Source organism: Brachycentrus maculatus, unplaced genomic scaffold (genome assembly GCF_059751285.1).
Source record: "Brachycentrus maculatus isolate JH-2025_06_01 unplaced genomic scaffold, ASM5975128v1 h1tg000373l, whole genome shotgun sequence".
Classification (NCBI taxonomy): Eukaryota; Metazoa; Arthropoda; class Insecta; order Trichoptera; family Brachycentridae; genus Brachycentrus; species Brachycentrus maculatus.
Genome location: NW_028281122.1, coordinates 405,001 through 429,706, shown reverse-complemented (window position 1 = coordinate 429,706; position 24,706 = coordinate 405,001). Strand labels below are relative to the sequence as shown.

Here is a 24,706-nt window from a genome sequence, read left to right as displayed (position 1 = left end):
CCAGGTTTCCAACAATGCGTAAACTCTTTATTTTGTCTCTAATTGACACTCTAGGTGACCATCTAAGCATACGCATTTCAGCAGTTTCTAGTTGTCTAGAGCAGGTGTTATACATCGTCCAGGATTCGGAGCCATAGAGGAGTGCAGGTCTGACAACTGTTTGGTAGACTTTTCCCTTAAGCTTGACTGGAATTTTGGACATTTGGTCAGTCGGAATAATCGTCGGGTATGAATGTGCAAGAGGCGAAGAATGATTTCAAGGACAGAGTGTGGCGCTCTATTCTCTGTAAATCCTTGAAGGAAGCGGCGTGATAGTAAGTTAGATAGTAAGGATGTTGAATGCACCAAAAAGTGTTAAATTTTTTCAATTCAATTTACTCAGTAATAATTAACATAAACATTACAAAGTGAACTTTAAAGCGTATACATTAAAACAAAAATTATAAAGTAAGCAAGAACACTCTTGTTCAAGATGTAGAAAAATCCCGCTTCGGAATACCCCCTCAGACACATGGAACAGATCAATATCCGGCGTAATATTGTTCAGCATAGCGGTAGCTCTTCCTACAGGCATGACCATCGGCAGGTCGGTCCTGTATACAGGAATATGAAACAATCTTTGCTGACGCTGTCTTAGGTAACTATCGGTAACATACAGACCAATGCTCCGGATAATTTCAGGATTATTGATCATACCGCGCAACAATCGATAAAAATGCTTAATCAAAACATTCCTCCAAATACATTTGCGATTGAGTGCCTCGTTTTGGAAATGGCGTTTCAGGCGCTAAAACATCGTTTTTTTTAATTACCTAACGTCCATGTGACTCTGAAATCGAGCTACGGCTTATGCAACACCGCTTATCAGGACCCTACTCGGGCTTCAACTTTTTAATGTTTCATAGCCTATGCCTACTCGTGAGTGGATTTACTCTTTATGTTTAAAGTTGCTATAATTTCATGAGTGAAAATTCTAGGCAAAAACACTCGCACTAAAACATCGTATTTATTGGGTTTTCTTACAAAGGGGTGTACAGCTTAGGGAATGCCCGCATAAAATATTTAAACGATTGGAAAACAAAGAACAGCAATTGTGAATATTTGTTTTACTAAAATCAATAATGTGCAATAGGTTCGTTAACCCACATAAACTAGAACGAGAAGCACATATATATAAATAAAAATGTAAACGTTCGTTTGTTCAAAATCTTAAATCCTCTAAGGTTATTCCAAGATTGCTTTGAAATTCCGACACAACATTGCATTCGAATACGCGCGTGTTTTTTTTCAATCTAAACAAATATATTTTTTTACCTATTTGGCGTTTAATTAGTAGAAAACTCAATTTTTAATGCACAATAAGGTATGTCAAATGCTTGAAAGCGGCCGGGTCAGGAGTCGTAATAATCGTCGGGTATGTATGAGGAGATATATGAATGTAGAAGAGGCGAAGAATGTTTGCAAAGACAGAGTAGTGTGGCGTTCGATTATCTCTGCCTACCCCTACGGAGAAGTGGCGCGATGGTTAGTTAGTTATTCAAATCAAACAATGTTTTTTAGAGTCTACTAAACTGTTTTTTTTTTTTTATTAAAAATATATAAAAATAAATTTAGTGACAATTGTTTCGCCTTGTTATGGCATTATCAAACTACTGTGAAGATAATTTGTAATTTTTATCCTATTTTTATTTATTATTTTTAATCTTAATCTTACGATTAAAAAGCATTATTTTTAATATTTACAGTAGTTTGATAATGCCATAACAAGGCGAAACTACTGTCACAAAGTTTATTTTTATGTTTTTTTAATAAAAAATACAATTTAGTAGACTAAAAATCAGTGTTTGATTTAAACATTTATAGTATAATATAATATAATATTTATAATATAATATTTTTAATATAATATTTATAATATAATATAATATTTATGATATAAAATAAAAATATGAATATTCGAAAATTTAAATCTCCCAAGGTTATTCGAAGATTGCTTCGAAATTTTGACACAACATTGGATTCGAATATGCGCGTTTATTGAATTATATATTTACGTTTTAAAACGTTTACGAAAATTGTAATTTATATTTTAAAAAAAGCTAGAAAAAATACGAAACTCGAAACATTTTCAAAGAAATAATCGATTCGAGGTTTTCGAAACAAGCGAATAGAATTATTGTATTGTACTTTCATCCCTTAAAATTCGGCACGCATAGAACGACCTTGTTCCAAGGTCCAACTAGTTAACCCTTGCAGACCTTAAAAAAATACGTTTTTCTGTATTTTATTTTTTATTTGGAACTCAATTTTAAATTACTACCTACTCTGCGCTTAAAAATAAGACTTTTAACAACAAACAATTATTTATTTAGCTAGCTTATATTATTTTTTGACATCTCATCAAAGATGAAGAAGAATATGGAAGTCTGGGCATTTACGGGGTTGACGACCGTCATAGGCTGGTTTAAGTGATCACTTTACACACGTGTAACATTCCATGTAATCCAGATTTTGTGAACAAGTATTTGGACACACTCAAAATGTTGTAGCTAGCTTATGTTACATTTAATGCAAATTATTTTTAAACTTAATTTTTTCTTCAAACCCTTATCCGCACCCCAATGGTGCGTCGAGCACTGTATCATATAAACGCCATGTTATCTTGATCGTTAACACATGAATGAAAGGTGATCAACCCCCCGTTTCAGGTACCTGTCCAGGGTTATAGTCAATAAAAAAAAATCACTTATATTTATTTGAAACCCCCCCCCCCCCCCTGGGAATCGAACCCGGGACCTCCAGAACGGCAGCCGAGCGTGCTGACCATTACACTACGGAGGCGGACGAAAGATAATTTGGTAATTGAAAGGTAATGAGTTATAAGAATAATACGACAATATTTTAACTAACTAACTAACTAACCATCACGCCGCTTCCCCGCAGGGGTAGGCAGAGAGAAAAGAGCGCCACACCACTCTGTCCTTGCAAACATTCTTCGCCTCTTCCACGTTCATGCATCTCCTCACACATACCCGCCGATTGTTACGACTCCTAACCTGACCACTTTCAAGTATTTGGCATACCTGATCGTGCCATGTTTTTCTCGGTCTTCCTCTGCTTCTTTTCCCACTAACATTCGCCTCATAAATTTGTTTTATCGTTCTTTCCTCACTCATTCGTTCTACATGTCCAAACCATCTCAACACACCTTTCTTAATTTTATCGATATGACAATATTTTTTTCATGCATATTCTAAAAAACAAAAAAAAACTATATATATTTTTTTAATTGGACGTGATCAGACGTCCGACTCTATGCACTGCCGGAAGCCAACTTTTCAGGAGTTTTATTAATGCCAGTTTGGCTTTAAAAAAAATTGAAATTTAAGGACCATATTCTCGGGGTTTAAGAGGAAGGCTGTAAAATGACAAAAATAAAGTAAAAGTGCGTGTCAAGTCGACCTTGAATCGCGGATTTCGAATAACGAGGAACGATATTCGTTAATTTAATATACTTAAAACACGAAATAAGGTAAACTGATATTACCTAAAGACGGACTTCAATTTACTGAGCTCCGACGATGGCATTGATGGCAAAACTATTAAAAATTTACTTAAACATATCCGTATAATTGTGCATAGGTCACATCGTCGCATCGACGCGGTCTTGACATATCGCTCACTCCTTTCAACAACGTCATATATCAAAAAACTCGATTTTTCAGGAGATCGTTTTCAAAGATTAAGAATATAATAAAATGTATTAAAAATAAATATCAAGCCACTTATTCAACTTTTTATCGTGCAACCTGAAGGTTTTTTTCTCCATTTGAAAAATATTTAGTATATTTAAAAAAATTATTAAACAATACCTTATTTTCAAAATGCAAACAAAAAACACTTTCTGCCCTGTAGCGGGTAAATATTAAGTTTAAAATATGCCCCTTTTGCTGGGATGTAGTACATTTTCTGGGCATTCCGAAAACATGCACAACTGAAAATTGAAGATTTTTTATATATGACGTTGTTGAAAGGAGTGAGCGATATAATAATATTTTTAGATAATTTATATAGAAACATTCTCGTAAAATACTACCTCAAGGGCGTTTCAAGGCCTGTGAGTTGGGGAAAAGAAGATAATGAAAATTATTAAGCAAACGTGTATAATGTGTAAGGAAAGTGATTTAGTAATGAATGTTAGCAAATCAAAAATTATAGTTTTTAAAAGAGATGAATGTAGATCTGGGTGTGAAATATTGGTAAATGGGGAGATTATGGAACACCTCGATGATTTCGTATATTTGAAAAGTATGTTTTCTAGGGATGGAAATATTGATAAAAATATAGAAAAGGAGAGCAAATATTGGGAACAAAGTGAATGGTGCACAAAAAATCAATTATAGCAAATAACACCCTATCAGCCAAAGCTAAACTGGCAGTACAGAACAGGATCTTTTCTAACCCTGATGTATAAAAGTGTAGCATGGAGTTGGAAAAAGATGTAAGAAAATATATTGAATACAGTCGAAATGAGATCCCTCTTAAGAATGTGCAGCTAAACTATATATTTGATGGATGTTCAAATTGTAAAATGAGGAAAGAATGCAAAGCTGAGATAAGCATTATCGATAAAATTAAGAAAGGTGTGTTGAGTTGGTTCGGACATATGGAATGAATGAGTATAGAAAGAACGATAAATCACATTTATGAGGCAAATGTAGTTGGAAAAAAAGGCGAAGAACGTTTGCACAGACAGAGTGGTGTGGCGTTCTATTCTCTATGCCTACCCCTGCGAGAAGCAGCATGATGGTTAGTTAGTTGTTTGTATTCACATTATTTCAATTCAATTATTCATATTATAGGTGTCTCAACTTGATATGTAACATCTATCGTTCCTTTTTATATGAATGAATATGGAAGTCTGTGCATCCCACGGCTTACGACCTGGCATTTGGCTGGCTGAAGCGATCAATTTATACACTTTTTTCATTTATTTTTTTAAAATTTAAAGCGAAATATTTGTGTTTTTATTGTTTACACAAATATTTCATTTTCATACTATTTCTGTGAGCCTAAGCGGCTCATTATTAGAAATAGGTATCAAATTGTGGTAGAGTGGGTTCGAACCGAGAAACTCTGACTTAAGAGTCAGCGACACTAACCACGGGACCACAACCCGACACTTGCGTAACGTTCACCATTCTGCCCATTAATGAACATTCATATTGCATTAATTGTTGAAACCTGTATATGTGTAATGGTCGTGGAAACTTTTACATGTCGGTACGGTTATCTCAAGTTTTTTTTTTCTTTAATTAAAAAGAGAGATTTTTATTTTTTATTTATAAAAATACTTCAATTTTATAATGTTTCTGTAAGCCTAAGCGGTTCATTATTTATTTATTTATTTCATACATACATTATTTTTTTTTTTTACTTTATGTATTACGGCTCTTTAGGCATGGCCTGTGTTTAGCGAAATACTTATGTTAATAAAATTTTTTTTTATTATTTATTATTACTTATTAGATTATATACATTGCATACAATAGATACAATAACAATTTACAGTATAAAGGTTTTACAACAATATAATTACACCTGGCTGCCTTCCTAGGCGAAATGTAAGTATTTTATAGAAATGTAAGTATGTACATAGATATAAGAATAAACAAGTAAATTCACTACCTGAGTAAAATCAAGAATTAAAATCATACACCTAAGTAACTTCACTGCTAACTTAGAATCAATGAAATGTATAAACTCATGCCTCTAGCGAGATAGCTAGTTTTTGCCTAGAATTTTCACTCATGAATTACATGAAATTATAGTAACTTTAAACATTAAGAGTAAATCCACTCACAAGTAGGCATAGGCTATGAAACTTATAAAGTTGAAGCCTGAGTAGGGACATGATAAACGGTGTTGCATAAGCCGTAGCTAGATTTCAGAGTCACTTGGACGTAATGTAATTCAAAAAAATATATAAAAATTACACCTGGACTTTAATTAATTAACTTTCTACCTTGTCCTTTCCAACGAGAAGCAACCATCGACGGATCAAATATAGGTATCAAATTGTGGTAGAGTGAGTGAGTCCGAACCGAGAAACTCTGACTCAAGAGTCCGCAACACTAACCTCGGGGCCAGAGAGACAATAATATTGACATCTCATCATTAGGGTAAATAATCCGATATAATAAATAATGTGTCCGATATAATAAATAATGTTAATATTGTCAATTAATCATATTTGATAATATGCACACTTACATGTCGGTAAATGATAAATGTCGGACGTTGATACATATCGCTCACTCCTTTCAAGAATGTCATAATTCAAAAAACTTGATTTTTAAGGAGAACGTTTTTAATGTTTAAAAATATAATACAATGTATTAAAAATATATATATAGCCACTTATTGAACATTTTACTGTGCAACAGATCTTTTTAGGTAAAGCCTGAAGGTTTTTTCTCCATTTGAAAAATATTTAGTTTATTTGAAAAAATTATTAAACAATACCTTTTCTTCAAAATGCAAACACAACACTTTCTGCCCTGTAGCGGGTAAATATTAAGTTAAAAATATGCCTCTTTTGCCGGGATATAGTACATTTTCTGGGCATTCCGAAAACATGCACAACTGAAAATTGACAATTTTTGATTTATGACGTTCTTGAAAGGAGTGAGCGATATATCAGTAAAGTGGCAAGCCCCTAAGTAGGGGTGGCATGGTAATGTGCTACAGGCCTCACCTAGTAGAGCAAACTCACCCCGCCATACATTAGGGAAATTATCTAGGTGTGGCGATAGCGTCAGGAGGCACTGCTTTGTATAAACAGAAACTCAATATTTATTAAACTTTTTAAATATTATATGTTAGGAACATTTATAACTGACACATGCTTAAATTGTCACAAAAGCTTATATCGAAGGTGTACTGGCCAAAAATGTTAACTAAAAAATATGCAATTTTGGCCTAATGATACATATTATAAAGTTTTTAACGTTCTATAAACCGGCAAAATGCACTAAGTAGTATGAAATGTCATGTTTATGTGATTTTAAAAGTAAATTCAACTTTACTTTTAAAATCCAAAAAGCCTTAAATAACAGGGATTATTCAAACGTTAACGTTTTTAGCCAGAATACCCACAATATGACAGAAATAAACAATAATTTCTTTCAAAACAGTCGTTAATTGATCACTTAAGGCTCAATATACGATAAATCACAACTTTATTTTCTAATTAACCGAGGTAACATTTGACGTAACTTAAAACACCATTTTTGTATGGAAAAAAAAAATTTCTTCTAAATAAACATATAGTTGTGAAAAGAAAAGTGTTATTGAAAGGTTAGGAGTTAAAAAAAATATTTAGTATTATTTTAAATATATGTCCGCCTCCGTAAAGTAATGGTCAGCACGCTCGGCTACCGTTCTGGAGGTCCCGGGTTCGATTCCCAAGGGGGGGCAAATAAATATAAGTGATTTTTTCACTGTAATATTTATTCAATATTACCCTGGACTGGTACCTGAAGCGGAGGGCTGATCACCTTTCATTCATGTGTAAAACGATCAAGATAACACTGCATTTATATGAAGCAGTGCCCTATGCACCTTTGGGGTGCGGATAAGGGTTTTATTTATTATTATTATTTTAAATATATATTCTAAAAAAGTCAAATATCATTTTCTATCATATTTCTTTAAAAAAAAAATCAATCATTCAGATTAATGTAAATGGAAGATCTTTTCTATTTAGAAAAAAATATAATAGGAATATTTATACTGTCTAAGATTTTTCAATCTAATAACAGAATTTTAAAAATAAGAAAAAACTTGATTAAAACTCTGGTCTGGAGCTAGCGTTGTACGGAAGTAAAATGTAGACTATCGGGCAGGCAGAATAGGGATAGCTAGAGGCGCTTGAGATGTGGTGCTATAGGCGCATGTTGGGGATTAATTGGTCAAGCAGGGCTGGGAAGTCTAGATGCTTACTAAATAAAGTAGCGCAACAGCGAACCAAATGGATAGGCCATAATACTTTTTCAATTCAATGCAATTTATTTATTTATAGTTAATATACAGTTTACAAACTGAAATTTAAATCGTATACATTAACAAAAATAGAAAATAAGCAAAAATACTATTGCTAAAGGTGTAGAAGAATCCCGCTTCGGAAAACTCCTTCAGACACATGGAGCAGATCAATATCCAATGAGATATTGTTCAACATAGCGGTAGCTCTTCCTACAGGCATAACCATCGGCAGGTTGGTCTTGTGTATAGGAATGTGAAACAATCTATGTCGACGCTGTCTTAGGTAACTATCGGGAACATACAGACCAACGTTCCGGATCATTTCAGGATTATCGATCATACCGCGCAACAATCGATGTGAATCGTAGTGATTATTTCTCAAATATTTTCAAACTATGCCGGGATTTGGACTACCAATGCCACCTATCGATGATAATGTTTTTTCATTCAAACCCTTATCCGCAGCCTATGGTGCATAGGGCACTGCATCATATAAACGCAGTGTTATCTTGATCATTAACACATGAAAGAAAGGTGATCAGGCCTCTGCTTCAGGTCAAAGGTTATATTGAATAAATATTACAGTGAAAAAATCACTAATATTTATTTGACCCCCCCCCCCGGGAATCGAACCCGGGACCTCCAGTATGGTAGCCGAGCGTGCTGACTATAACACTACGGAAACAGACATATTCATTGACGATACAACACAATTAAATCATTTGTCCGCTAGTTACATGTTTTACCGACTAAACAAATTATGCTTTAAAATGTTATTCATATCTTACTCAAGAGGGTAACCTAAATGGACCAAATTATCTCCGACATGCGTTGTAGCGGGTATGCGGAGAATAGAGATGGGTAGAGACTGACCATGAAAGAAGCAAATCTATCACCAGTGGCGTGCACAGAGTTTTTAATCATGGTAGGCTGCAGGATTGGGTAAGGATAAGGCATAGTAGGCACTGGTCGTGTTTCTGTGTGGAATGCTGGTAATCCGGGGTAGGCACCGCTTTTCTGCCTATATAGAATGCACGTCTCTGCCAGTATTATTTTTGATAATTGAAAATTAAGGAAATTTAAATAAATTTAGAGATCATTCAAAATAAAGCTATGAGAATAGTACTTAAGAAAAATAGATATAATAATATAGAAAAAATGAGAGTAGAACTCAACTGGTTACCTATAAAATATGCTTATCTTTATATATAAATTTATTAACGATAAATTACCCAAATCTTTTAAGAATCAAAAATTTTCATGAACATAGTACTAGAAATAAGGATAAAATAAGACTGTAAAAAAAAACAGATTTGCAAAATTGTTTAATATATAAGGGTTTGAAAGTGTATGATGAGATGCCTGAATGTATGAAAAATGAAACGAGTATGAAAGAGTTTAAAAATAAACGTTTTGTTCACTGTAAGAAGATAAATATATGATGTAAATTAAGTGTAAATAATGGTTTGTACTATAATGTTTGTTAATGTAATATAAGCTAACTAAAGAAATTTTAAAAAATAATAATAAAAAAAATCACCACACAGATTGTGACACGCAAAGATATGTCAACATTAAATTTTGTTTCTACTCACATTTATCTTCAATTCCTCAGAGTAATCTTTACAGTCGCTAATAGACCCAGGTTTAAACAATCTAGTAGTTGGTAAGTCTGAATCCTTTTTCAAATCTTCCGACGCATTTTCTGTCTTCGAAGCGAAATCTTCAGGACTCTAAAAAATAAACAAATGAATCGAGATGAAATATTACGTATGATTGCATGCTGTGAAGTCATATATTGGCATTGAAAGAGACAAATCTTGTAAAAATTTGTGTAAATATTCAAAACTTACTACTACTACTACTACTACCATCACGCCGTTTCCCCGCAGGGGTAGGCAGAGAGGATGGAACGCCACACTCTTCTGTCCTGACATACACTCCTCGCCTCCTTCACATCCATACATCTAGTCATACATGCCCTCCGATTACGCAGACTTTTGACACCGCCAGATTTTAGGTTCTGATTGATCTGATCGTGCCAAGTCTTTTTCGGTCGTCCATGTTCTGTTTTCCCTCTCACATTCGCCACATATATTTTCTTAGTCATTCTCTCGCTATCCATTCGCTCCACATGTCCATACCACCACAAATTATTTATATTCAATTATTCCTTGTTGAAAAGATTAGGAAGAGCTCTTTGCGGTGGTATGGACATGTGGAGCGAATGGATAGCGAGTCCAAAACATGTGGAGCGAATGGATAGCGAGTTCAAAACTTTAAAAGCCTAAATATGAGAAGAATGTTGTAAAAATATAGATGTTCAATTAAAAACAAAAAATATTTATAACTTATAAGCGTTTGTCCACTACATGGAATTTTACCGTCTGGCAGTCCGGTTTTGAAAAATGAAAGCGACTACGACAGTTAAGCGTGATCGAATTTACGCGCAACGTGTTCACGCACCGATCAAGAGCTCCGATCCGAAGAAAAATGGACAAAAGCACAAGCCAATCCAAGCCAATCATCGCTCTAAAACGCTAAGTGACGTGCCGGACGGTAAAATTCCGTGTAATTCCGTGTAGTGGACAAACGCCCTATATCGAGTTTTTTTCATATGAAAATATAATTATTCTAGTAAAAATAAGAATTGTTTTGGAATACATTAAGGATATTGTATACAATATTAAAATATAATAGTGTGTACTGTTTACATGATAAGCGTAATATATTTGTTTACATTATTTTTGACAAACAATGTGGCATGGATATTATAATATCAAGGGACTTGTATTCATTACTCGAAAAATACATCGAGTATACTCACTGTTGTCAAGTAAAGTTCACTTAAAGCAATAAAAAACGCGTAATATTAGGGTTAGAAAGGTTAAAAACGGGAGAACGACCGACCCAAGACGAGAGCTGAAACTTACTAAAAATGTAACGACTTTTATTACCAGAATTCTGATTAAATCGATATGTTACCAAGGTTGCAAAATAATCGATTTTAAAAGCCGCGTGCTGGCGAAACTCAACAGGTGACAATCGTAAATATTTCATATTCAATACTCAACTGTAACTTATTTAAAAATCTCATGAAATCATTCATATTTTTCACAAACCTTTGCATCGGTGTCACTGGTATTTAAACTTAATTCAGATAACTTTTTTTTCTCTTTTTCCAACTCCGACCTCTTGAGCTCGATAAATTTTGTAACGTCCTCGGCTGACAACATTTTGGGTGTAATTTCACAATTTTTAAACCTTTAAAATAGTTCAATTATCAACATAATTTCAAACCAAAAATCCAACCGACTTTCTCGCGCAACAGCCGTCATAATAGACTTGAAAACTTAACGGACAAGCTGACAAACCTCAGGATGCGAAAATAAACTACCAAAGACTATATACTAAACTACATTTTGACCAACATTGACGAATAAAATAAAATATTGTTTGAATGTGAGTATATCTAGCCAATTACAGCCTTACTAAAAAGTACCTACTGCGGTTTTTTTCTGTTGTAATTATTGAGATTATAGTTGTAAAAACCACACAAAGCAAATAAATGTTCATGGATATTAATAATGCAGGATCATTTTTATGATTACTGGTGACAGTTAATCTTATCATCGTACAGCGTAGAAAAACAAGTTAGTGTTTTATTTTCTATTTATGCAATACCATTACAATATACTACACTGAAATCACGAATTTATTTAGTCATCATGGTAGTCAAACAGCAATGACTAACTATTGAATGGATTAAACGAATTATAAGAAACTTATACGTAGGTATAACCGTTAATATTGTTATTATCAATACCCGTAGTAGAATGCGAATTTAGTTTTTATTTGATATGAGGATAACAAAAGGGGTTTGAATAAAAACACACAAAAGGGATTCAACACTTGCCTTTATACGATTTAACATTGGAATAAAGACGTTTGTTCGCAAGTAAAATAATACTTTTGTTAGTGTATTGTTAGGAATTCAATGAAACGTGTAAATGTCAGTTTATAAGAATTTGTGAAAGGCATTGTGAAATAATATTTTTTTTTTTATACGGAAAATTATTTTTATCAGTTTCTTTACTTAAGTTGGTTTTAATAAAATCATTTAAAAAACAAATTTATATTCCATTTTCCTACATATTATAAAGATATGGTTTTATGTTTTTTTTTACAATAGTAAGGAACAAATTTTTAAATACAAAATATTGCATCAAGCAGGATTACAGTTTTCTTATTATTAATACATTAAGACAAGATTTTTTTTCTTCATTTTCTTAATGAAATATTTATGTATTTCAAACACGAATATTTAAATTTATGAATATTGTTGGGTTGTAAGGGGATATTCGCAAAGACAGAACTCATTCGCCGGCCAACCACCGAAGAGGTAACACGTCTTTCCACGCCCGATTTTTTTTAAAGATATTGCATTGTTTTTTTAGAATACTTTTATATGTAAGAAATATTTGTCATTTTTTTTAAACATTTGATGAAGTGCCCTATGCACCATAAGGTGCGGATAATTGTCTGTAGTAGTGTATATGTAAGTATTAAAATCGAGCAAATTATTTATTGAGATAAAGTTATGGAAATTTTTTACACCTACTTATTTATCTATTAACTCTTGTAATAAAAATAATATTTTTGTGGCCATTTTTTTTTTAAATCTGCAAGTCATTTGGAAATTTTCAGGGCTACACGCACCACATGTATTAGGATAATTTTATTATTAATTCGCCTTATCATTCAAGTTGCTACTAAATTTAAACACGTAAATGTCAAGTCATGGTGCATCTGATAAAAAATATTATGTTCATTAAAATAAAATGATATAACTCACATACAGGGTTGACAAAATAATTTTGAAGAAACTAGAAGTCGTTAGTAAAAAAAATACGGACATTATTAAGCCATTTATTACCTTTACATGTACTAGTATCTCCATACTTAAATTTTTCGTTTTTTTTATTTTAAACTTACTTACTAAATTACCATCATGCCGCTTTCCCGCAGGGGTAGGCAAAGATAATAGAAAGCCACACCACTCTGTCTTTGCAAACAGTCTTCGCCTCTTCCACGTTCATGCATCCCCTCATACATACCCGCCGATTATTTCGACCTGATCGCTTTCAAGTATTTGCCATACCTGACCTTGCCAAGTTTTTCTCGGCCTGTCTTTTCTCCATTTTCCAATTACATTCGCCTCGTTTGTTTTACCGTTATTTCCTCACTCATTCGTTCCACATTTCCAAACCATCTCAATACAACTTTCTTAATTTTATCGATAGTTCTTATCTCAGCTTTGCATTATTTCCTTTTTCACATATATCATACATCGTTTTTCTCGGCCTGTCTTTTCTCCATTTTCCAATTACATTCGCCTCGTTTGTTTTACCGTTATTTCCTCACTCATTCGTTCCACATTTCCAAACCATCTCAATACAACTTTCTTAATTTTATCGATAGTTCTTATCTCAGCTTTGCATTATTTCCTTTTTCACATATATCATACATCGTTTTGCCGCACATTCATCTGAGAGATCGCATTTCGACTGTATTTAGTCTACATTCATTATTTTTATGCCAACTCTATGTTTCACTTCCATACATTTGGTTTGGATCAAGGACTCCGTTGTGTACTGCCAGTTTAGTTTTCATTTACTATCCATTCTATATATTATAAATTTGTAATAATTCGAGCTTGGATTTTTGTTCATCCTTGTGTTTTTTTTTCAAAAACCAGTTGTAAAGGTGCAAAACTCAAATACATCTCGTTTATGGTATACACAGGTTAATAGGCCTACGAAGGTATGCAGCAGGCAACCTTGATAGGAGATATACGAGTACATAAACAAAACCTGTTTCATCTTCAAGGATTTACAGGAGAATACCTTGTTGATGGCTTTGAAAAACTAGGGAGAAAATCATTTGTCAATTCCATTTATTTTGTTTAGATTTTTTTTATTAAAAAAATATACGTATATTTGGGGTTAATTTTGAATTGTATTAATTACCTATTTAAATTTATAACTTTATCCTTTATATTTTTGTCCGCCTCCGTAGTGTAATGTTTTTAGCAAACTTGGCTACCGTACTGGAGGTCCCGGGCTTGATTCCCAGGGGGTAAAATAAATATAAGTGTTTTTTTCACTGTATTTATTTAATATTACCCTTGACGTAGGGCTGAACACCTTTCCTTCATGTGTTGACGATCATGATAACACTGCGTTTGTATTATGCAGTGCCCTATGCACCATTGATGAGGGTTTGAAGAAAACGATTTATTCACATAAAAAAATGACACGAGTTTAAGACTACCCAGATTGATTATATGATATGTATCTTTTTATATCTTCTAAGATGTAAGATTAAATATTTTTACACCAATTTCTTTTTTAATTGATTATGAGATCTTAACAAATAATATAGAAAATAAAAACTAGTTGAATAAAAACAAAATTGATTTATTTTTATACAAAAAAAATACACTTAAAAAGTAATTATACAAAACAAAGTATTAATTAATATCTATAGTTCATCTTTTTTGGATTCGTAATATTGGTCAAAAGCAGATATAGCTTTTATAATGTCATTGGCCAAAAATTCAGGTTCCTCAAAGGCGGCGAAGTGTCCACCATTTTCGAAATCCGACAATTGTACCAGATTCAAGTAAAGTCCGTTAATCTGCCACTTTGTGGTGAATATCAGCTCGTGCCCAAATCTTACCAAGGCTGTTGGTACAAGGACGGGAAGACTAAAAAAGAGGGAGATAGGTTTGAAAGAATGCAAAACAAGGAATTAATAATGATGATCTTAACTCAAATTATAGCCTGAGCCTTAAAAAGCTTGTCTCTTTTACAAGGCATCTTAGGGTTCTCCTAGTGTATACTTTAAACTGATAATTCTTCAGCCTTTTTTATCTGATCGTGTCTGAGAAAAAGTCACACACATAAGAAGCCTAATTCACACACATAAGCAAGAAGGTAAAGGTCAAGAGATAACTGGCAAGTAGGCTACTATTTTAATTGAAAAAAAAAACTGACCTATGATTTTCAGACCTGTTATATCTGGCAAGGGACCAATATAAGTGCAAGTAAAAGGCAGGTGATGTTTTTTTATTGTTAAAAAAATATATGTCTTACTTTTCAGCGTTTAGTTTGCTATGAGCTTTGTTGATCGATTCTGAATACAGTCTCATTGATGTCGTGATGCAGCGACTGTCCCAATACACCATGATGTTGTCCAACAATTCCGTCAAAGTGTACTTTTTAGTCAATCCACCATCTTCCAAGGACATCCATTCAGGATTCGTCCACGTGGAAAACTTCTCCAAAATATATGCAGCTAGTCCCACAGGAGAATCTAGTAAAGCAAATCCTAAAAAATAAAAAAGTCGGTTAGATTAACAATATAAAAAAAAAACATACAAAAAGATTCTTTAAAAAGTAAACTATGTTTTATGCAACGAAAACTTTTTTTGACGTTTCTTTTTTCCTGTTTTTTCTGACTTTTTTTCTGATTATTTTTAAATGGGAAGGATTTCAAAACATCCGATGTTCAATGCAGGTTATCCATCTTACGTTTTTTGTATTTTCTCAATTACGCCACATACAATTTACTTTTTTGTATGTCGCTCGTTGGACGTTGACCATTAATATACACGATTCGTAAAATAATATTGATTTTAGAGTTACCATTCATCTCGATGCATCGGGACATGTCACCGATATAAAGACCGTATGGGCGTTTGTGCACTACACGGAATTTGACCGTCCGGCAGTCCGGTTTTGGACAAAAGCACAAGCCAATCATCCGTTTAATGTGCTAACTGGCGTGCCGGATGGTAAAATTCCGTGTAATTCCGTGTAGTGCACAAACGCCCTATCCATAAAAGTGTCCGATCCGGGAATGTCCCTATATTCAGTAACATGTAATTTCACACTAAAATCTAATAATTTAATTTATTTACAAGAAAAAATTGATTTATAAGAGAGGTCTGACAGAAAGCTTAGATGCGTCTGTATCAGAATGCGGCTGGGAACTTTCAATGTATTGTACAATATCAGCCAAACTATCAAGTATCTTTACTTACCAACGGTATCCGGTTTAGTAGATTGCAAATGCATGTATCCCGATTCTTGCAAGATAAATTGGAATTTTTCAGTCAGAGGATAAACTTTTGGAATAAGTTTTTCATCCAAGATCAACGACGGCCATAAAGATCCCACTAATAATTTCAGCATTCCTAGTCCATTGAGACCGGCTGGCATGTTTGAGTGATATCCATAAATATTTTCTGGATAAAACGAGGTCATCACTTTGCCTATGGCACTTCCCCAATCTCCTCCGTGGACAACGTACTTATCGTAACCCAGACGAGCCATTAGATTACTCATTACGACAGCCATTTGGGAAAATCCCATACCGGGTTTTGCAGCAGCCTAAAATAGACCAAGATCAAAATAGACATTGAAATCAATATAGAAGAAAAGGATAACATTTTCAGGGTTTGCGACCTGTCATTGGCCTACTATAGTGATCATTTATGGCTTATTCCTTTAAATAATGGGTAGAATAGTGAAAGTTCCACAGGAGTGTACAGTGATCCTATAAGCCAGCCAAATGCCTAGTCACAAGCCCTGTGATGCTCAGACACGATAGATGTTTCATCTCAAGTTGAGACACTTGTCATACTTTTTTTGTTTAAATCATTTCTGTTTTGTTTTTTATTGTTATTATATTTTATATAATGTTTATACCAAATGAACATTAGAGGCTTGCACTATTTATCTCAAGGTTTGAATTTAAAAAAATATATATAATTTTATGTAAGGAAGTGAAGCATGGAATTGGTTAAGCATTTATTTATGAGTCTGTCTCTGCTTCTATCTCCAACTGTGTTTGCTTCATAATTTTGTTTCATTGTTCTTTCCTCACTTTTTCGTTCCACATGTCCAAAAATCTCAAAATACCTTTCTTTCTTTCTAATTTTATGAATAGTGTCTATCTCAGTCTTGCATTCTTTCCTAATTTTAACTTTTGAACATATATCGTTCATCGTTTTGCCGCAATTCATCTTACAGATCATATTTTCGAAAGATTAATTTTTAGAATTTCTATGTTTATTTGAAAAAAAAAACAGATAAACATAATTAAAAATATGACAATAACAAGTTTCCCTCCTATTGTTTCTACTGATGAAAAATATGAAACGGCTACCACATTCTCATCTTTTAACGTCCCAAGAGCACAACTCTTAAATTTAGATCTAGCTCTTACTGATGCCACACACTCGTCTGAGAGATCGTATTTAGACTGCATTCAGTCTAGTTTGATCTTTCTTTTGCCAACTCTATGCTTTACTTCCATACATTATGGTTTGCAACAGGACTTCGTTGAGCACAGCCTATATTTTTGTACCTAGTATCGAAATATTGATTAAATACAGATAACGAATGGTAGTAAAAAGTAGAAGATTTTTGGGTGAAGAATATTGCTCTGCACGAGATGGAAATGGAAGAGGAACAGTAGGTATTCCAGGTTTTGTCTGTACAGTCTTGTGTATATTGGACCAGCTACTGGTAATCTGATAAATTTACCTGCGAATATCCGTAACCAGGAAGACTTGGAACAACAATGTTGAATACGAAGTCACGGTTTTTGCTCGGAGTCGCGAGGAGAGGCAGAATTTTTTGGAACTCAGCAAAGCTTCCTGGCCAGCCGTGAAGAAGGAGCAAAGGAATAATCCTGACATTCTTTGCGGGTTTTTGCTTTATGTGGATAAAGTGGATGTCCAGTCCTTGGATGTTCGTCTTAAACTGTGGATACTGATTGAGGTGCTTCTCCCTTTTGGCAAAATCGTATTTAGTTCTCCAAAAGTCGACCACTTCTTTAAGGTATTTTCCATTGAAACCATATTGGAATCCAATACCTTCTAATGGGTCAGTATACCAGTCATTTTGGCTCAGTCTTTCTTTCAGATTTGCTATTCTCTGGAATTAAAATTAAATGATAAAATATTTGATCGTTGTATGAAATAATTTAACTTCGTATCAATATATGGACTATCATGCAGTTTACCTCTTGGTTAAATTCCACTTTAAAGGGTTTAATAGAATTATCTTGTGTTTTAGGAGGTAATCCTGGTCCCCACCATTGGTTTTGATCCAGTTTAGGAATTGGTGGTAACTGGTTTATACTATACATGAAATACAAAACTAATGCTGCCAGACCGGTTGCACTTAAAAGTGCAATCTTCTTGCAGCAACCCATCTATAAAAAGTAAAAAAAAATCCCTCTGTAAATTATTAAAAATACTCTCCATATTATGTCAATTTAGCGTAAAAAACAGTTTGTATTAAATGTAATATAAGCTAACTAAAGAAATAATAAAAAAAAAGTGTGAAATTAACAGGACGTTTTAAATTTGTTTACACTTGACCAGATTTTTGTCCGTCATATCCGTAAATTCGTTATATAGAGGTCCGTTATATCGAGGTTTTTCTCTTTTATAACATCCTCATTGATAAACATATATGAAGTATGGGCATCAACAGGGTTTACGACAAATCGTTAGTTGTTTCACGTGATCACTATGTAACATTCACCATTCCACTAATGTCTCACTACTTACTACAGAAATTACACTCACAATCACACTACTCAAATTTCGGTAATATATTCATGGTTCAATTAAAAAGATCTTCTGTATGCTACTTCGGTGACAAATATGTTTGAAACGAGTAAGTGTTTATTAGCAGAATACATCATGAATTGTATGAATATTTCTACCATCGCTTGGAATCGTCATCTATTTAAATGCATAGACTTCCATAAATTGATATATCCATAAAATATTTTGATATTGATACCTGAACAAATTTATCAAAAAAAATTATTTTAACATTAGTTTTACTTATCTAGATATGTATATAAAAAAATATAGATATGTAAAATAAAATAAATCATGCGTATTATTTTAAACGTAGGTAAGCTTAACTTTATGAACCATTGGAATCCAGAATATACAAACAAAATATTATTATAACAATTCTTTTACTGATCTAAGATATGTATATATATAATAAAATATAGATATGTAAAATAAAATAAAGCATGTCTCGGTATTATTTAAAACGTAGGTAAGTTAAACTGTACGAACCTTAGGAATCCAAAATATATTAACAAAATATTATTATGACAATTGTTTTACTTATCTTAGATATGCATAAAATATTTATGTATATTATAAAATATTGATATGTAATGTACAATAAAGCAGAGGCAAGTATTATTTTCAAAGTAGGAAGCTAAACTATATGAACTTTAGGTTCATGCACACTTCACCAAGGTTTGTAAAAAAGATAAATAAATCAATGAAAGCTTACACCGATAAAAAGGCGGTTACGTTATTTGAGTTTCCTTTAACACTGATATAGTTTGAGCAATGAATATATGTATATACACACGCGTCTAAGCTTTACGGCATAGCGTTGAAGACTGAACACTCAATATTGAATATACTGATTGTTGATTGTATAATACTATATCGCTCACTCCTTTCAACAACGTCGTATATTAAAAAAAACTTGATTTTTCAGGAGATCGTTTTTAAAGTTTAAAAATATAATGAAATGTATTAAAAATAAATATCAAGCAACTTTTTGAACTTTTTTGCTGTGCAACAGATCTTTTTAGGTTAAACCTGAATGTTTTTTCTCCATTTGAAAAATATTTAGAAAATTAAAAAAATAATTAAACAATGGCCTTTTCTTCAAAATGCAAAAACAACACTTTCTGTCCTGTAGCAAGTAAATATTAAGATAAAAATATGCCGCTTTTGCTGGGATATAGTTCATTTTCTGGGCATTTCAAAAACACACACAACTGAAAATTGACGATTTTTTTTAAATATGACGTTGTTGAAAGGAGTAAGCGATATGACCGGACTCGCTGTATAACACAGGGCAACACACATTTTGGTGCGAGCGATTTTTTAGCTGTTTCTGGTAATTTTTGGCTCCAGAATCAGAAATAGCCATCAGAATTTGTCCATCAGATCTATTTTTTGAGATATGCTACATTAAAAAATATGAATTTTCAAATTTTATTTATTTAACGTTATAACTATTACTGTTGCTACATTTTGCAAAATTTAATTAATTATTGCAAAATTTACATACATTAGTCACTTATCACATAAAAAATATTTTTTTATGTCTTTCTAGCATGGTGTTTCGAAGGCTAGTTTTGCTGAAGGCTCCCATAGTAGTTGGCCATCATATGGATATCCCATCATCGTTGATATCGATCTTCCATAGTTTATTATTTAGTCCAGATGAAATCTTTAACCCTTGTTCTTCACTAAAATCACCTAAGTTTTCTGGAAAGCGATCTAGGTGACTGTGGAGGTAGTGAACTTTTATGCTCATGTTACAACCGAGAATTTTAAAATTTGAAAGCATGGTTTCCACTAATTATACGTAACGTCCGCCTCCGTAGTGTAATGGTCAGCACGCTCGGCTACCGTTCTGGAGGTCCCGGGTTCGATTCCCAAGGGGGGTAAAATAAATATAAGTGATTTTTTCACTGTAATATTTATTCAATATTACCATGGACTGGTACCTGAAGCGGAGGGTTGATCACCCTTCCTTCATGTGTAAACGATCAAGATAACACTGCGTTTATATGACACAGTGCCCTATGCACCATTGGGGTGCGGATAAGGGTTTTATTATTATATTTAAACGTAATTCTCTGCTTTATGATTTCCAAGAAAATATTCTACTACTTGAACCAATGAACACCGTAATTCAGCCTCGTTCATTGATGTGGTGAATTGTGGATCTTCAACAAGGTTTTGAGGACCATCAAATATACCAGCTATTAGTTTTTCCGTGCTAATCCCAGGAAATTACATAAAACAATTTTCATTTTGATTTAAAGCATTCATAAATTGCTTCATCAGCCTCAACTTAATATGCTAAGGTGAAAGTAATATTTTTTCTCTCGTAACCAAACCTTCGTTATTATTTTTTGACATCTCATCAAAGATGAAGAAGAATATGGAAGTCTGGGCATTTACGGGGCTGACAACCGTCATAGGCTGGTTTAAGTGATCACTTTACACACGTGTAACCTTCACCAATTCTACCCATTATTGACAACCACTAGAATTGGTGAATGTCACACGTGTGTAAAGTGATCACTTAAACCAGCCTATGACGGTCGTCAGCCCCGTAAATGCCTGGACTTCCATATTCTTCTTCGTCTTTGATGAGATGTCAAAAAATAATTTGAAAATAACTCCTGTAATTGGAGATAATCCAGATTTTGTGAACAAGTATTTGGACACACTCAAAATGTTGTAAACCTTCGTTAAATACGTTTTTTTCCCTTGAATCATGACGTCTCTTGATGGGATGGCCATTTTCTGTTAATCCAGTATTTATTGTTCAAGTTGATTCAGGCATAATTCCAGGTATATAATTGGATAGTTAAATTCTAATTTCGAGTAGGAAATTTCTATTTTAGCCGTGAAAGAAATATTTTTTTCTTCATTTTTGGCTTTATCAGAACAAACATCAACTAACCTGTATCTCAAAAACTAGAGCTGAAAGTGAAAATCAATATTTTCATTCATCGTTTTCTTTTGCAAAATTCACCTTCGTAAAAAGTTTTTTTTTCGTAAGTTGGTAACGAATAACGTTACAGAAACGAATCCACACTGCTACTGTTACAGCTCTATAATTATATAGATTTTACCACAAAGTGACTGTCAAATCAGTTAATGAAATATTTTTTTTAGAAATGATTGGGAGATCTTAACAAATAATATCGACAGCAAAAACTGGGTAAATAAAAATAAAATTTATTTACTATCACATTTAAAAAAAAATCACTCAAATAGTAATTATACAACACAAAGCATTAATTAATATTTATAGTTCATCTTTTTTGGATTCGTAATATTGGTCAAAAGCAGATATAGCTTTTATAATGTCATTGGCCAAAAATTCAGGTTCCTCAAAGGCGGCGAAGTGTCCACCATTTTCGAAATCCGACAATTGTACCAGATTCAAGTAAAGTCCGTTAATCTGCCACTTTGTGGTGAATATCAGCTCGTGCCCAAATCTTACCAAGGCTGTTGGTACAAGGACGGGAAGACTGAAAAAGAGGGAGATCAGTTTGAAAGAATGCAAAACAAGGAATTAATAATGATGATCTTGACTTAAATTATAGCCTGAACCTTAAAAAGCTTGTCTCTTTTACAAGGCATCTTAGGGTTCTCCTAGTGTATACTTTAAACTGATAATTCTTCAGCCTTTTTTATCTGATCGTAACTCAGATAAAGTCACACACATAAGAAGCCTAATTATTACCCAAGAAGGTGAAGGTCAAGAGACATCTGGCAAGTAGGCAACTGTTATAATTGAGAAAAAAAAACTGACCTTGGATTTTCAGACTGTTTATATCTGGCAAGGGATCAAAATGAGTGCAAGGAGAAGGCAGGTGATATTTTTGTTTTAGATGAGACCTATTTTATTGTATTTATTATGTACAAGGTTTATAGATTAATAAGTGGATTTTTGTTTCTTCTAGCTAACATCATGTTTTATTTTGATTTTTGCTGGAAACAGGAGGGCCAATCAGGAACATCTCAGCATTTGCTCATTGCTGAAAGGAAACCAGGTAAAACTCCTTAATAGAAGCTAAACTGTTGACTGTCGTCAACAGGCCCTCCGTTGTACTAGAAAAGGGTAAGGCATTTTGTGTCCTAGCTTGGTTTATGGTACCATGTACTTCACTATTTTTATCATGTATTGAGATGGTTAGGTGAAGTTAGGTTGCAAGGAATGTACAAAGAACATTCAATATTTTTTACAATGAGTGGGATCAGGGGGGGTTATCCATTGTGAACCAATTAGGTTAGGTTAGGTTGCAAGGATTGTACAAAGAGGATACCATGAGACAGTGTTACTCTGTTTTAAGGTGCTTTGGTTAGGTTAGGTTACAATAACTCGTACAACCAGTTGTTGATTGTTCCGTCTTATGAAAGCTTAATGATCGTTTACGCCCTAATACACTTAATACCACATCACATCTTAAGACAAAAATCTTTCATTTAAAAAAACATAAGTCTTACGTTTCAGCGTTTAGTTTGCTATGAGCTTTGTTGATCGATTCTGAATACAGTCTCATTGATGTCGTGATGCTGCGACTGTCCCAATACACCATGATGTTGTCCAACAATTCCGTCAAAGTGTACTTTTTAGTCAATCCACCATCTTCCAATGACATCCATTCGGGATTCGTACACGTGGAAAACTTCTCCAAAATATACGCAGCTAGTCCTACAGGAGAATCCAGTAAAGCAAATCCTGAAAAAGAAATGTGTCGGTTAGATTTGCAATATTAAAACATAAAACCAGCAATAAGATTATTTTAAAATTAAACTTTGTTTTATGGAACGAAAACCCCTTTTCGACATTTACTTTTTCTGATTTTTTCTGACTTTTTTCTGAATTTTTTTAAATGAAAAGTATTTCATAACATCAGATATTCAATGCAGGTCATCCATCGTGCGTTTTTGTATTTTCTCAATTGCGCAATAAACAATTTACTTTTCCTTGTATTTTGCTCGTCCAACGTTGACCAATAAAATACACGATTCGCAAAAAGGTGTTGGTTTTAGAGTTACCATTCATCTCGATGCGTCGGGAAATGTCACCGTTATGGACAGAGATGTGCGACCCAGAAAATGTCCCTGTATCCAGTTACATCTAAATTCACAGTTTTATTTTTGTTTTTAAAGGAATAACCCTCAAAGACTTTGTCTGTAGGTAGGATAGCGAAGATGGGGAAGCTAAATAAGAAAAATAGTTCACACACACCCAGACCAATTGAAAATAAATCGTTTTTGGATTTAGATTGCAATTGGCGGGAATTGAACCCGGGACCCCAGTTTTGCAATTAAGCGTCTACCCAACTGCAGCACGGCGTTTGCCGCAAAATCGGAATACAATTTTGTTACGTATTTTGTAATTTTTTTTCGTAAATTTATAAATAGTTCATAAGACGAAATTGATTTACAAGAGAGATCTGTCGAGAAGCTTAGATGCTTCTTTATCAGATCCGGGAATGCGGTTAGGAATCTTTAATGTTCAATATCGGTTAAATGAACAACTATTTTTGCTCACCAACGGTATCCGGTTTAGTAGATTGCAGATGCATGTATCCCGTCTCTTGCAAGAGGAATTGGAATTTTTCAGTCAGAGGATAAACTTTTGTAATATGCTTTTCATCCATGATCAACGACGGCCATAAAGATCCCACAAGTAATTTCAGTATTCCTAGTCCATTGAGACCGGCTGGCATGTTTGAGTGATATCCATAAATATTTTCTGGATAAAACGAGGTCATCACTTTGCCTATGGCACTTCCCCAATCTCCTCCGTGCACAACGTACTTATCGTAACCCAGACGAGCCATTAGATTACTCATTACGACAGCCATTTGGGAAAATCCCATACCGGGTTTTGCAGCAGCCTAAAATAGACCAAGATAAAAAAAAAATACATTGAATTCAATATAGACGAAAAGGATAATTTTATTCTCTTTATTTAAGTTATTCTCTTTATTTAAG

At 33.4% G+C, this 24,706-nt stretch overlaps 3 protein-coding genes across 14 annotated transcripts in view; all 3 read right to left on the bottom strand.

Annotated features, from left to right (window-relative positions):
• Window positions 1-11,404, bottom strand: part of LOC148303317 (uncharacterized) — a 33,381-nt gene extending 21,977 nt beyond the window's left edge. The window contains exons 1-2 of the mRNA XM_088270173.1: window positions 11,169-11,404; window positions 9,642-9,779 (exon numbers count right to left, since the gene is read on the bottom strand). Coding sequence (XP_088126299.1) covers window positions 9,642-9,779; window positions 11,169-11,282 — 252 coding nt within the window. The 5' untranslated portion in view covers window positions 11,283-11,404. The remainder of the gene's footprint in view (window positions 1-9,641; window positions 9,780-11,168) is intronic.
• Window positions 11,405-14,509: 3,105 nt separating this feature from the next.
• On the bottom strand, window positions 14,510-19,562 carry LOC148303316 (juvenile hormone epoxide hydrolase 1-like). Of its 3 annotated transcripts, none has more exons than XM_088270148.1 (6): window positions 19,223-19,562; window positions 18,142-18,333; window positions 17,661-18,053; window positions 16,154-16,502; window positions 15,204-15,438; window positions 14,510-14,815 (listed from the first exon to the last, which is right to left on the bottom strand). In XM_088270148.1, exons 2-6 carry the CDS (start codon window positions 18,331-18,333, stop codon window positions 14,590-14,592), a joined length of 1,395 nt encoding a protein of 464 aa, XP_088126274.1. In that variant the 5' UTR covers window positions 19,223-19,562; the 3' UTR covers window positions 14,510-14,589. The 3 variants fall into 3 exon arrangements, with proteins under 3 accessions (XP_088126274.1, XP_088126273.1, XP_088126275.1); XM_088270147.1 differs by having other exon boundaries at window positions 19,449-19,562; XM_088270149.1 differs by having other exon boundaries at window positions 19,469-19,562.
• A 2,357-nt stretch (window positions 19,563-21,919) lies between these two features.
• LOC148303315 (juvenile hormone epoxide hydrolase 1-like) overlaps window positions 21,920-24,706 on the bottom strand; it is a 7,258-nt gene continuing 4,471 nt past the window's right edge. For all 10 annotated transcript variants that reach the window (XM_088270164.1, XM_088270165.1, XM_088270157.1 and 7 more), the window contains 3 exons: window positions 24,261-24,609; window positions 23,207-23,441; window positions 21,920-22,227 (listed from right to left, as the gene is read on the bottom strand). In XM_088270164.1, coding sequence (XP_088126290.1) covers window positions 22,002-22,227; window positions 23,207-23,441; window positions 24,261-24,609 — 810 coding nt within the window. In that variant the 3' untranslated portion in view covers window positions 21,920-22,001. The remainder of the gene's footprint in view (window positions 22,228-23,206; window positions 23,442-24,260; window positions 24,610-24,706) is intronic.